This window comes from Callospermophilus lateralis, chromosome 8, assembly GCF_048772815.1.
Source record: "Callospermophilus lateralis isolate mCalLat2 chromosome 8, mCalLat2.hap1, whole genome shotgun sequence".
In the NCBI taxonomy this organism is placed as follows: domain Eukaryota; kingdom Metazoa; phylum Chordata; class Mammalia; order Rodentia; family Sciuridae; genus Callospermophilus; species Callospermophilus lateralis.
This window is the reverse complement of record NC_135312.1, coordinates 135238064-135252074: the sequence shown is the minus strand read 5'-3', so window position 1 is coordinate 135252074 and position 14011 is coordinate 135238064. Positions and strand designations below refer to the sequence as shown.

Genomic DNA, 14011 nt, shown 5'->3' with positions numbered 1-14011 from the left:
CATCCATCTTTCTAGCCATCAATCTATTTGTCTGTCTGTCTATCCATCCATCCATCCATCTACCCTCTGTCCATCTGTTTCTCTATGTGGCCATCTATCTATCCAGCCATTTATTTCTAGCACCATTATTATCTCTCTTCCATCTATCTATTAGCTGATCAGTAGTTGGAATTTCTTCAAAAGTGAATGAATGTTATGCTGCTGATAAGTTTCAGGAGAATAAAATACCTACAATTTGCACATCATACAGTTTTAGGACATACGTAGATGACTCTGAAATGCTTATAAAGACACAAATAATAGATAAAACCAACATAGGTCATAAAACAAGTTTGTAGATGTTTAGATGAATAAAATGTTTAAGAGATTTTTAAAAAACATGTGAGTATAATATTTTTCAAAGTGCCCACCCTGTGCATACTTATGGTTTTTTATTTGGAAAACTAAGTTTCTTGATGATGATGTAAAGCCTGTTGGAAAACACTGAAGTAGAACATACAGGATTTGCCTTTTAGTTGCCTTTTAGCAAAGCACTGTACTTGGAATATATATAAAGAAGAGACAGCAAGCATGTATATGGAAAGGACAGGAGATGTGATAGAATCTGACTTGGCACAGCTTTGGAGAAGCCTCCCTGGATTTCCCCATCTGTAAAGTGGAAGTAATCATCTAGGCTTGGGTTGTTCTAGTGAGGAAACACGGTGCTTGCTGACCTAGCCCCATGCCCAGCATCCAGCGGGCAGCAGTGCCAGTTGGCTTGGTATGGTAGTGGTGATGGGGGGTGTGCCCTGGGATTCCAGAGACCTGAGGTCCCAGGAGCACAAGGCAGGTTGCAGTTTGTCTTCAGGACCACGGGTCATGGTGCCGTGCACATGCACTGCGTTCAGGATGTCTAGTGAACTTTTCTTTCTCTTTCCTGCCCCCAGAATGACTTCCTGGGCTGAGAATTAGGCAGCAGTCTTTAAGGCTTCTTCATCCTACTGTAATCTAGGGCACTAACACACTTAGATTTAGAGTGAGAGCAAGTTTAGTCCAAGGATGAAGGTGGTGTGATGCACCTTGTGTCCACAGGGAGCAGGGAAGTGGCTTTGCTGCCTGGAAGACATGGCAGGCTGACCTCTGCCCACGCTAATTAAGTGCTAGCGCCTTGATAAAGCCTTGCTTGTTGGAGGCTGTACGTGTTCACATAGATTTTTCGCTATCGGAATCATTCCAAATCAACTACCTTCCCATACTGTTTACTGTTGTGGACTTCCACCTGCGTTTATGATTTTTACAGTCCCTAGAATTAATGACAAATCAGAGCTCCTCTGTCTCTCACACACATACACACAGGCATTTACACACGTGCGCACACAAACGCCACTGCATATTCTGGGTGGCATTAGAAATTGTGCAAGAGACTGGAAGAGCTTGAGGCTCATGAAGTGATGTGATGGAGAGTCTTTGTGCCAAAAATCCCCAGAGGGAGGGGCTCTGTGTGAGCTGGACAGGGACACCGTGTGAGGTGTCCTGAGAGGGTGGAAGGCTTAGAGTGAAAATCATGGAACCAATAAGATTCGTGTCATCACAGTCACATTGACACCAGTGTGTTCCTCAAGTCTTTATTTCATCAAAGTCTATTTTCCAGTGCAGTCAGTAGGCTATGCAGGTAGTAAATGTGAATTAGTATATGGTAATAAATAAGTATTTGGAGGGATCAAACATGTCTGAGGTTTCACTTATTCTGAAAAATAGTGAGATTGTAACATATTCACTTTATGATTCCTTTATGTTTTGTCATTAAGAAAATTATCTTGTAATTTAACTTTCATACCACTAAGTGGGTTTTTGGTTAATGGCAACATAGGGCATTAGAAAGATGAATAAAGTTTATTATAGTAGAAAGCATGTAAAGAAGTAAATCATAGATTTTCAAAGATTGGAAAATACCCCAAATTACATTGATTGTCAATATAATTACCTCAGTGAATCAAAAGAAACTATCTTTATAGTATCCACACCTGAGAATTCCCTGAGATCCTGGAGGAAGACACGAGTCTAACTTCAAGTTCATTTTTTCTTTTCCTCTGCAAAGGGCAGTTCTTGAGATTAGACAGCCACCGTCAGAGCCGTGCTTTCCTGCTCCTAGCTTTCTCGTCCCAGTGCACGCCCGGCCCTTCTCTCCCAAGGTGTGTGGTGTAGAGAGCACTTCTAAACCCGGCCTCTTGTGACATCCTTAGTTCATAGCCCTTCTGCCTTCCCACCACTCACACCTGGATGCGGTTTGGGTGTGGTACTTGGACAACGCCAGGTGTTTAATACCAAGGAAGCTTTCCTGTGCTCTCAAGGAAGTCCTGGGGTTTCAGGGCAGAGTAGGATTCATGCACTCATCAATTTTACACCATTTGACAACATAAATAGTGATATTTGCAGATGTAAAATGGTATACACGGGCTGTTGCACAGTCATTTTTCTTGAGAAACTTGACAAATATCTGCTTTCATAAAGATGGAAGGAGTAACTAAGAGTCATTGTGAAATTACTACAATCCTATGGATGTGACTGATGAGCATATGAGGAGAAAACCATAGAATGTAAAAGCCCCTTAGTGAATAGATATGAAACTTTCTCTGAAATACAGAAGAATGGCTCCTGTAGCAGGATAAAGAGCTCAGGTTTTGTTTGGGTTTTATCTCCAGGAGTGAGATTAGGCAGCTCACTTGGGTGACATGTTGCCTTATTAGGGCATCCGTGTCTTAGGTTCCAGTAGATGAAGCACCTCATACTTCTGCAGAAAATAAGCACATGTTTATACGTAAGCTTCTCATGAATACCATGTGGTCATCTATCGGCTCCTCGGGTATGCTTTTAAGTACAAAGGTAAAATAAACGTTTTGTTTTTGCTTTTGTTACTGGAAACCCTTATTCAAACATGGGAGGCCATGGCTTTTATTTTGATGTAAAAACCATAACGGTATCAGTTAGGACATTTAGATGAACTATCTTGATATAATGTCTTTTACAATAAGGAGAGATATTTGCAGATTATGCAAAAATAACTGCTTCCTGCTAAAATCGCTTTAAAAATTAGTATGCATAAATATTCAGAATGACTTGCACAAATCTGCTCTAGAATCATGTTTGTGAATAAAGTAATTAGATGTAAAATGGACTTTGATAGTTGCTGCTAAGGCCCTCTTCTGCTATCCATGCCAAGCAGTGTAGTATCCATGCCAATTGATGAATGGCAAAGCCATGGGACTAGTTCATTCTTCTAAACAGCTACTATGACAGTAAACATATTGTAACAGAAAAAAAGGTCCTTGCTTTCTCAAGGCCAGTAGGTCTGTGTTGCTATCAGTAAACTTCAGGCCTCAAGGCACTGACAAGTACTGTTAATTGACCTGTAGCTCTGATTAACTTAATGATCCCAGAATGTGTTTCCCAGTGCTGCAACCTGCAGACTATTGCACCAGGAGCATGGAGAGGGATTCCAACTGCTGCATTCTGCCCACGTAGTTAGGCTGTGAGTGTTGCAATTTTAGTAGATAGGCCTGTGCAGAACAGAATTTGCTATTGATTTCGAGTTGGGTAATAGGGCATGAAAATTGCAAACCTGAGAAATATGCAGTTAGAGACTTTCTTTTCATTCTGAGTAAAATTAGGATATACTTTTCTCAAAAGAAAGAATTATCTTTTAATAGCAATTTAAATTAAAACATTACATGTTCAATTTGTGACTTTGAATCTAAATATCAAGCATGACAAACTCTTTGAGATCATGAATTGTAAAATTGTAAAATTTTTACTCATTAAATGGAGAACTCAAAATAAGTCTTTGAATGGTAAATTATTTGCATACTCTAACACTAACAAATAAGACTGTTTTCGAACTCAACAACATTTTCCTGTCTTTAAACTCTAACAAACACATTTTGTTTTTGACAATTATCTTCTAAGAAAAAATTTTTAAAACTCTTCTAAAATGATAAATAAAAGGCTGAATTTGTTTTCTTGCGACAATTTCTATGTCTATCATGTATTTGAAGAATCAGATTCCATTGAGAATTTGAGTTTTAAAAGAAATTTGTTCTCAAAGCTAATATTTTCTTAGTTTATAACTTCTTTTGTTACTTTTGAAGTCACTGGATACTTTTTAAACACATGAGTAAGTCTTATTTATTTCAAGATAAGGTTTGAACTAACTTCAATAACCTATAGTATATGTTTAAATTGAACTTCTATCTATAAAATATCACATTGTAAGGAGTAAATAAGATAATTAATTCAGATAAATTACACACAAAACCACCTAAATTTATTTTGCTGTTATCTAAATTAAAAATTTAAATGATAGTATTTCCAACAGGATTCAAAAAAGAGTGGATCTCCACAGGAGGTGTGACTTGGGTTTCCACCCCCTTTTACTTAGAGAGCCACCGAGCACTGGACTCCACCCACGTGGCAGGCCACCCTAAGTGACTGACCGTGGCTCCTCTTTGCCGGTCTGTGGGAAGTGAGGTTGGAAATTGTGGAATTCACCAATGGCCATGATACGAAAGTCACCTTGACTATGCCATAAGATATATGAATCTCTGTGTATAACCTTGCTTTTAAAACCACTCTAGAAGAAGTTTTGAGGAAAACAAGGGGAAAATAGAAGGTAATAGAAGGTACTTACTCCAGCTGCATATGTGAAAATTACGTACATTCTTAAAGTGAGAAAGAAAAAAAGGAAGGAGTGGGTTGTGACTTTCTTGATGGCAAATTCATAGTAAAAAGTTCAGTCAGCGGTTCTTATTTATTTTCTATTGGGCAACAATGGTGTTGCATTAAGAAAAGTACATATGTCTAAAATGGCCCATAGCACATCCAGTTGGGAGACACCAGAGGAGGGGATCTGCTATAAAACAGCCCCTAGTGTGTGTGGGATTGTGCATATACTTATGGTAAAGTCGCCTGGCCTGACACTTTATTGTAGCATGGCTGCAGTACTTAAGACCTAATTTGTGTGCCTCTAAATTAGCACTTGGTTATTCTTATGTTCTCTCCTTAGAATAGAAAAGTATTTTGAAATTTTTGTAGCTCAGTGTTTTGCCTTGTAAGGAGGCTACCGATTATATTTATAAAGGAAAAAATGTTGTGTTCCTGATTCTGTGATGTACAGAAATGGGCTTAGTTAGCAGTGTCGTGAGGTCTGACTCATGTGTAATTTCAGACCAGAACAACTGTGGCTACATAATCAAGCCACAAATGCAAAACTAAGTTAAACAAAAGCTTTGACTCTGTTTTCACTGAAGCTGTTATGATGAAATCCATCATCTATGCTCAATACTAAGTCTAGAGGTACAGAGAAAGTATATGTAACTTCATGAGGAATACAAAATAAGCTTCAGTGGATGAAATCATGTTTGGAAGTAGAAAAGAGAACAGAAACCAAAAGTGGTAACTGAATCCCTGTTAACCAAAGGGAATTAACTAAAAACTGTAACTCCTCTCTGGTTTTTGAAATTGGGAATCTAGAGACGATTCTGATGAGTATGTTAACGTATTAAATAATTTAAAGTCAAGGACGCTGGTATTAGAACACATTTCAGTTTATATTTTAAAAGAAACAACAACAAAAATCTAATAGGACTTCCACTATCAGTTTTATTTGCCAAGTGATAAAATATTCAATCACAGCTTGGAAAACCTAAGTATGGAAGCAGAGATGTACAACTTCTTGGGCAAGGTGTGAGCCTCTCAGGGCTTCACCACTGTCACACTCAAGTGTCCCTGTTGCTTTTGTGTGGCTCGACCCACTTTGGGATGGAAACACCACAGGCTCCTTTGCGTTCTTCACTGTGACTTCTCCATTCACTATCATGCTGTTGATAAAACGCACTCAGTCATTGATCTGATTTAACAAGAGAGTACGAGAAAGTCTTTGTACACTGAAAAGTATGTTACTGAGGTGTTATTGTTTCAGGAAAAAATACAAAGTATACATATTCTAGTCAGGAATATTAATAAGTATTTCCAAATGTGTTTGAGGTGTTTTCTTAGTTTTCTCCTTCACAAAAGTTCTGTAAAGTCCAGGGATGTTTCTTGAGAGTGGACAAGATTAATTCCTAACTTGACAAGCTAAATGAGATCGATTCTTACCTTTGACAAATGTGAGTCAAGGGATCTTCAGAGTGACAAGAATACTGTATATGTTTCAACTCTCCATCTATAAAATGAGAAAAATGAGGGAGGTCTAGAAAGAAAATCGATTCAGCAGAAGCATTTCTGTGTTCACTATGTTGTTTTGCTGAAAACAGATTTTTCCCTAAGTTGATTATGTGAATTATTTTCTAAATATTATAATGCACATCTTTACAATAAGACAGCTAAGTAAGATTTTGAACCCTAAGTCTCCTCATCTCAGTATCCTCATGTCAGGTAAAATGCTCCTCTTTTTCTTCCAGATATGGTTTCTCAGGATAAATTTTTTATTCACAGTTATACTATAGTGCTATTAAAATAGTCAAGTGTCAGATTTTGTTTTTCAGGATAGATTTTTATATACAGTTATCTTATAGTGCTGTTAACATATGCATGTGTAAGATTTCTCTTACCGAGTTTGGTCCATTTTAGGGAAAATGTGTGAATCATCAGTCAACTACTGTGAATGCAGTCCCTGTTTTAATGGTGGCTCCTGCCAAAGTGGCGTGGATTCCTATTATTGCCATTGTCCATTTGGTGAGTATAATTTATATCAAGTATCGGTCTATTTTAGCACAAAGTTTAGCAATTTTGTCTTACTATGGTTATGAGTGATTAAGAAAACATTGTTTTGAACAAGTTATAGTAAAATAAAATCTTAAGGTTTTAACACTTAAAAATTAACTGTGGAAATCCTTGATCAATGCTGCCTCCCCAGAGCATTTTGTAAATATATATGATGCCTTCCTGTTAGCCTAGAATTTATTAAGTGAAAAATTCTTTAATACTATTTGACATCATTTTTAATTTCAAAACTCTAAGGACAGTCAAAATGTGTTTTTTCTTGTTTTATTTTTTTTCTTTTGCATTAATTTAGTTACTTCTGTTAGAAGGATTTAGTAGCTAGAAATGCAGTTCTCATGCTAGATGTTTTGTGGATAATCCTGCATAACTAAATTCAAACCAATGTGTTCTCTTGTGAAAGAAAGTTGGTAAGGAGGAGTCTTTGCACATGTACTTATTTACTCTCCTCAGTGAAGGGATGATGGAGAGGATTCCTTCCAGGGTTACCTTCCTGTTACACAGCACGGGGTCAGCCCAGACTGTGAGAACAGTTTTGGAGGAAGTCTTTACGTTAATTTAACTTCATAAGTTTGTGATTATTTCATTTATTTAAAGGCTAGTTTGTCATATAACATAGACTCCATCTCCAGATTATTGTCTTTTCTTATGTAAGAGACAAAAAATATTTTTCTGATCTTTCCTTGTACATTTTATGAGACTAAATGGATGTAACAGGTGAAGCCCGATTTATACAAAAGAATGGAACTACAGTTTCTAGTAACCACTAAACTGTATTGTTCCATAAATCTATCTACTTTCTTTTTAATCAAGCACAACATTAATAGACTGATAAAGAGAAGCAAAATATAAAAACTTAATTATGAGCCATGCATTTCACCAGTGATTCTGCAGCCCAGAAATTGAGTAACTGGCCCCAAATCAGAACAATGATACTGAGGTACAACTGCCCCAAGATGGCATCGTGACTAGAACACAAATAATATTTTTGGCCCAAGGGGACACACCATGGGAAACCCAGACAAAACCTGAAGCCAGATCTATTGACTTATAAACTTCCTCTGAGATTCTTGATGCTCCAAGTGATACTTACAAATTAGTAAAAGGGTGTATCAAGGTTGAAATGACCAAGACTTTAGGCCTCCTGAAAACTCCTTGATTTCTTTCAATAGCCCCCCTCCCCCTCCCCTCCCCTCCCCCTCCCCTCCCCTCCCCTCCCCTCCCCTCCCCCTCCCCTCCCCTCCCCTCCCCTCCCCCTCCCCTCCCCTCCCCTCCCCCTCCCCCTCTTCCTCCCCCTCCCCCTCCCCCTCATGCTGGGCTTTGAACCTGGCCTCCTGCGGTGGTCTTAGCTTCCCACATGGTGCTCCTTTCTTTAGATAGCAGCAGTCAGATTTCATTTTCATTGTGATGAAAGGAAAAGGAATTGGAGTGGAAAGGGGACAGTGGTTTTCAGTGACTGAACACATAGGAACATAACATATAGGAAGTCCTTCACATTCTAATGTGAGGATCTGAGACAGTTCCAAACAGGAACAAATTGTTGCTGTGGGTCCTTGCCCTTGCTGCCTGTGGGGTGAAGTGCTATGGGATCCAAAGGGACCTTCGCCTCGCCCTGCCCTGTCCCCAGGGAGGCAGGAACAGCCCCAGACCAACCAAAACAGACGCGGAGGACTTGCAACTGGCCATGCGAATTACCTTCTCCTTCCAGCGGCAAAACATAAACACACTTAAATTTAGACTGTCAGCGGACAACATAAGCACTTATAAAAGAAAACAAAATGAAACAAACCACCAACAAGTAAATTTGAGATTACAAAAAAAAAAAAATGAATTCAAAGGAGAAAAGTATTTTCCTTCTCAAGAAAATGTGGGTGAAATAGACAAATAAAAATGGCAGTTGGAATGCCTCCAAGGAGTCCCTGGAGGTGGCTCCACATGCACCCTGTAAGACACCAGGTTAGGTGTGATTTTGAAGTTGGAAAAAACATTTCACTGTCTACCTTCTCATCGGGAAAGATTTGCTGTTTATATTTTTGAAAAAAAAAATTTTAGATTCATATATATATATATATATTTTAGATTGTGTTTTAGGAAAAAGAAAAAGTACTTCAGATACCAAGACAGCTTAAACTGCATAATTACAACTTCTTAGACTTGCTTCATTATTGTGTATGTAATATATATTATACAGATGCACATATACCGTAACTACATATATAAGGTATACATACAATATCTCACATAATTTTTGCTCTCATAAGAAATGATGTGTTTACTTCATTTACATATATACTGTATATATACACATATATATCTGTGTGTATAAATGTGCATTATATATCATTACTGAATGTCATGTATATAAGTTATTCTAATGAGAGCTATTGTGTGTGTATATTCATATTAGAATAATTTTCATTTCTCTTGACCTTCATCTAGACTTATTGCATGACATTCCATAAGAAACACAAGTTTAAAGACCTCATTAAATTTTATTACCACATTTAAAAGCCAAATATTACTTTTCTGTAAAAAAATAAAACCACCAAAAAGAAAAATCTATAAATATTTTCATGTTTGAAAATACAATATTGATTTGAATAAAGATGTAAAACATCTTTCCAGTACCTATATAATTTCTGCATATATTTATATTCATATATAAACTTTTATGAATTAATTAAAATTTAATCAGAAAAGACCTAGAACACAGTGTAAACATTTCCGCAGTCATCTTCTATTTAATTTGCATGCTTTTTCTTTGATCTTTGACCACATCAGTTACTCTTTCTGTGTATAGAAATAATATACACATGATGTAATAATATTCAATTAATAAAAATAATAATCATTTATAGCATATAAATATATAATATAAATATATAACAATTACTTATGATAAATATAATAAATTTATAATGTATAAAATAAATGTCTACTATATGTAGCATGTATTACAAATGATATGTATCATTCCTATAATTCCTTTGCCTTTTCTTCAGCTTCAGTTAAAGATTTGAAATAACAAATTATATATACTTCCTACTTGTTTATGATGCATATTATCTAAGTCTGGACAGAGAAGGACAGGATAAGGGACACCAGCTTTCGTAGCAGCTCTGGGGTATTTAACTTGAAGAATGTTTGGATATCAAATGTGATATAGTCAAAACAGCTAAACTAGATGAGTAGATCTGGCTTCAGGTTTTGTCTGTGTTTCCCATGGTCTGTCCCCTTGGGCAAATGTTAAATGCTCTGTAAAATAATGGCATTGGTTCCTGAAGCTGAACAATTCCCTGACTCAAAATTGAATGCATTTATGGAGATATGAAGCCAAAATGAAGGAATGAAACCTTTGAACGTTTGTCAGAGCCATGATGCATTGGCACAGATTAATTTTCCAATCGTTTGCCACAGTCTACTAATATTTGTGGGAAAAGAATTTTGGCGTGGCCTTGTAACTTTAATAAAACTCTTTTTTTTTTTCAAGTTGGAAAAAGTACTGCACAAACAAATGGAAATGCTGAATTTCAGAAAAAAACAGAAAGTTATTTTGAAGTAGCATGCTGTAAATCTTCCCCAAAAGGGTATGAAACACGAAAGATAAGAACTAAGACAGTTATTTCCTTCCCTAGAAGCAGCGGCTCCCTTCCCTCATTTTGTGACCCTTAAAAATATTCTAAGTATAGGAACTAGGTTTTTGTTTGTTTGTTTTCAAGTCAAAATGAATGAGTTTATTATCATCCTCAATTTAATTGAAGTTTGTGTAAGAATTAAATATTGTGAAGAAAGTAACTCGATTGAAAATTATAATTTATAAAGCAAAATCTTACAAAGATCAACAAAGTGCTTCTGAAAGATTTCCCAGAAGGAAGCTCTCTGGATGTGTTCCTTTCCTCTGAGTCCCAGAGTTTTACAAACAAACGAGGCAAACTTCGACATGTTCCCCAATGTGTCAAAGAGAAAACAATGTTCTCGGCTTGTCATCTCAGTTACGGCCTTTAAAGATCATCACCTGTTCTGTTTCAATATTAGTGTTTACTGTATTCTTTGGGCAGTAATTTAAAAAAAAAAAAAAAAACTTTAAAAGCATGATTCATGCTTTTAAAATAATTTGATTACACTTCACTAGAATTTGTTACATTAATTTTTCAATTTTCCCACCTCCAGGTGTCTTTGGAAAACACTGTGAGTTGAACAGTTATGGATTTGAGGAATTGTCGTATATGGAATTTCCCAGCTTGGACCCCAATAACAACTACATTTATGTCAAGTTTGCAACTATCAAAAGTCATGCTTTATTGCTTTATAACTATGACAACCAGACAGGGGACCGGGCTGAGTTTCTGGCTCTGGAAATTGCTGAAGAAAGACTAAGATTTTCCTATAATTTAGGCAGCGGTACATATAAACTCACCACCATGAAGAAGGTGTCAGACGGACACTTTCACACTGTGATCGCCCGGAGAGCAGGAATGGTAAGTTGCTTCATGTTAGCCCTGCACCCTTGCTGTTGGATTGCCATTAAACTAGACCTCTTAGGGCAGTATGGACCAGCAGCAGGTTGAATGACATCATGTTTACTCATTGGTTAACTAGTTAGCTACCAACTTGAAGAGGCTTTAAGTACTAATGTTCTGCTCATGCTAATGATGGGCTCCTGGCTCCCAAACAATCAAAAGGAGAAAGTAAAGACAAAAGCCCACTGCAAGGAATTCCATTGATACTCCCTATATATTTTGAAAGGCCATGTTAGGACTATGTTTAAAATAGCCACTTTTCTAAGTGTTCTTCCCCTATGTGGAAAACCAATTTAAAAGGTGACACCTTTTCTAGAAATCAATGACTTACAAAAGATGACACTTTATACTTACTTCAGTACAATACTTTATTATCCTTATCACATCAGCACCTAAATAAATATGTGTCATTTGTGAGGTATGTTGCTATGTTAGGGTAAGCTTGATTTTATGTTTTATTTTTCTATCTAAGGTATTTTCAGAATTACAATTCCACAATATTGAAGGTTTCTATATTATATAATTGTCACTTTTATTACATAGCACTCATGTGATAATAACAATGACATTTATTTAGGAATTATGTTTTGAACAAATAATTTATTGAACAAACATTTTATTTATAAATGCAAATGAATTATTTTTTAATATTTGACACAGTGTAATAAAGTGGAATTTCTTTATCTTTCCAAGCATCTCTTTGTGGTTCCGCCCCCTTGTCCAATAACTATCAAGTGTTCTGAATAAGTAAATGTTAACAAACTATCTTGAAGAATCTGTGTACTTTCATTTCAAGTTTAAAAAGTTAGTTGCTGTTTGTAAGATTTGTATTTCATCCTATGAACATGAGATGGAAGACAATGTATAAATGCACCTAAATAAATATGTTGTTATTCCATGAACATAAATAGAATTGGATTAATATTAAATTATCTATTGAAATGAAGAATTAGCCAAAAACCAAAATGATCACTCTTAAAACACTTTTTAAAGGACAAACCTGGGATCTAAATGACCATGGTTTTATTTCTGCACTCCATGGCGAAGTACAGCTCTGTCTGACCCAATGAATGACATGTACCTGACAGCAGTAATGTTTTTGTCACTGAGTTTTGGGAATACTTTATAATGTAAGAATACAAAAAAACAACATCCAGAAACAACATTTAAAATATTTGTGGGTTTTTTTTGCTAGTTTTCCTTCTAACCATAATTAATTTTAAAGGCAAAATTTCTGTGCTTTCTGTGATTACCAGTTTCACTAGGGCACAGGTTAGCAGCTGGGGCTTTCCACCCATATCCGGCTCACTGACTGAGGTCCTAACAGGTTATTGGGTGTACACTGTTTAAATAGAGGTGAGAAAACAGCAAAAACATTGTAAAATTTTATAATGTCTTCATATTTATACATTGTCTTCCATCTCATTAGTAATTTGTGAGTAATATTCTCTAACTGCAACATTTGTCTATCATATTTAATTTATATGATGTTTACTGAGTAAAATTGCCCCAACATTCTGAAAATGAGGCCAAAACTAACAAAAAAATTAACAGAAAATAATTGTAATTTAGATTATTCATATCCTAAAAAAAAAGAAAAGATCTATTTAAAAGTACTAATTTAGAGCTCTGATTGATAGTAACTCAAAGTGTTTATTGGAAGGGAATTGGGGGAAAAAATCAAAATTTTGTTCTCTCTCTTTGTTCTTTCTTTCTTTCTTTCTTTCTTTTTTTTTTTTTTTTTTTTTTGATAACAGGGATTGAACTCAGTGGTGGTTGGTTAATAACTGAACCATAACCCAGCACTTTTACTATTTTATTTTGGGACAATTAGAGCCTCGCTAAATTGCTTGAACTTGCAATCTTCCTGCCTCAGCCTTCTGAGCCACTGGGATTATAAGCATGTACTACTGCACGCAGAAAAATTTGTTCTCTAAAATTGGAATAATGGTAAACCTCCATTTCCACATCATTATATAGATAAGTCTGAATCACATGAAATTCCAGTTCTCTTGTATAAAACAGGTGGTTACATAGGTACTTATCATTCCTGAGTTGCCATCAACACCGTCCCTGTATAGACTTTGGAAATTGAAAAAGTGAATGTTTTACTCCATGTCCAACTGGACAAAGTTTGAATCATGACTAGTGCCTCAAAGGCCATCCTGACTTTGATAAATATTAATACAGGCATACCAAAAAGTCTTGGATACGATACTTGTTTGGATACAATACTAGTTACTGCACTCATTTCTGCTTGAGAATTTATAGTGTGTAATTCCACACCAGTGTCCTCGAGGAAGACTCTAGACATGTCTGCAGAAGACAGGGCTCTCGGTGGTTGATGGAGCCAGCAGGATAGAGGCTCACAGAGTGACAGCTGTCATGAGAGGTGGGGCGCAGATAGCTGGGACTTACATTAGCTGTAGGGATCTCCTAAACTTCCCTGAGGAAGGACAGCAGGGATTGCCTCACCCCACGTTGCAGTCCCATGCGAGCTAGCCATATTTCTGAGATGTTCTGACGCATGTTAGTGTATAGCACACGTGATTTTACCTGACGACCTCCAAGGAGCTTTAAATGTCACGAATGTGTGCATCTGTCAAACAAGGACCTGGGAGGGAGAAAAGAGTAGAAGGGATGTCACTGTGCAGTGTGCCAGACGGGGTAAGAGAAGGACTCTTCCAATTCACATTGGTATGCGGCTACAGTCAACAAGTTTTGAATAATGGCAAATG

At 36.5% G+C, this 14011-nt stretch overlaps 1 protein-coding gene across 1 annotated transcript in view; it reads left to right on the top strand.

The window, feature by feature from the left end:
• Fat4 (FAT atypical cadherin 4) overlaps positions 1–14011 on the top strand; it is a 152936-nt gene that overhangs the window by 121353 nt on the left and 17572 nt on the right. Inside the window, exons 10-11 of the mRNA XM_076864321.2 lie at positions 6604–6708; positions 10924–11231. Of these exons, the coding sequence (XP_076720436.2) occupies positions 6604–6708; positions 10924–11231 (413 nt within the window). The remainder of the gene's footprint in view (positions 1–6603; positions 6709–10923; positions 11232–14011) is intronic.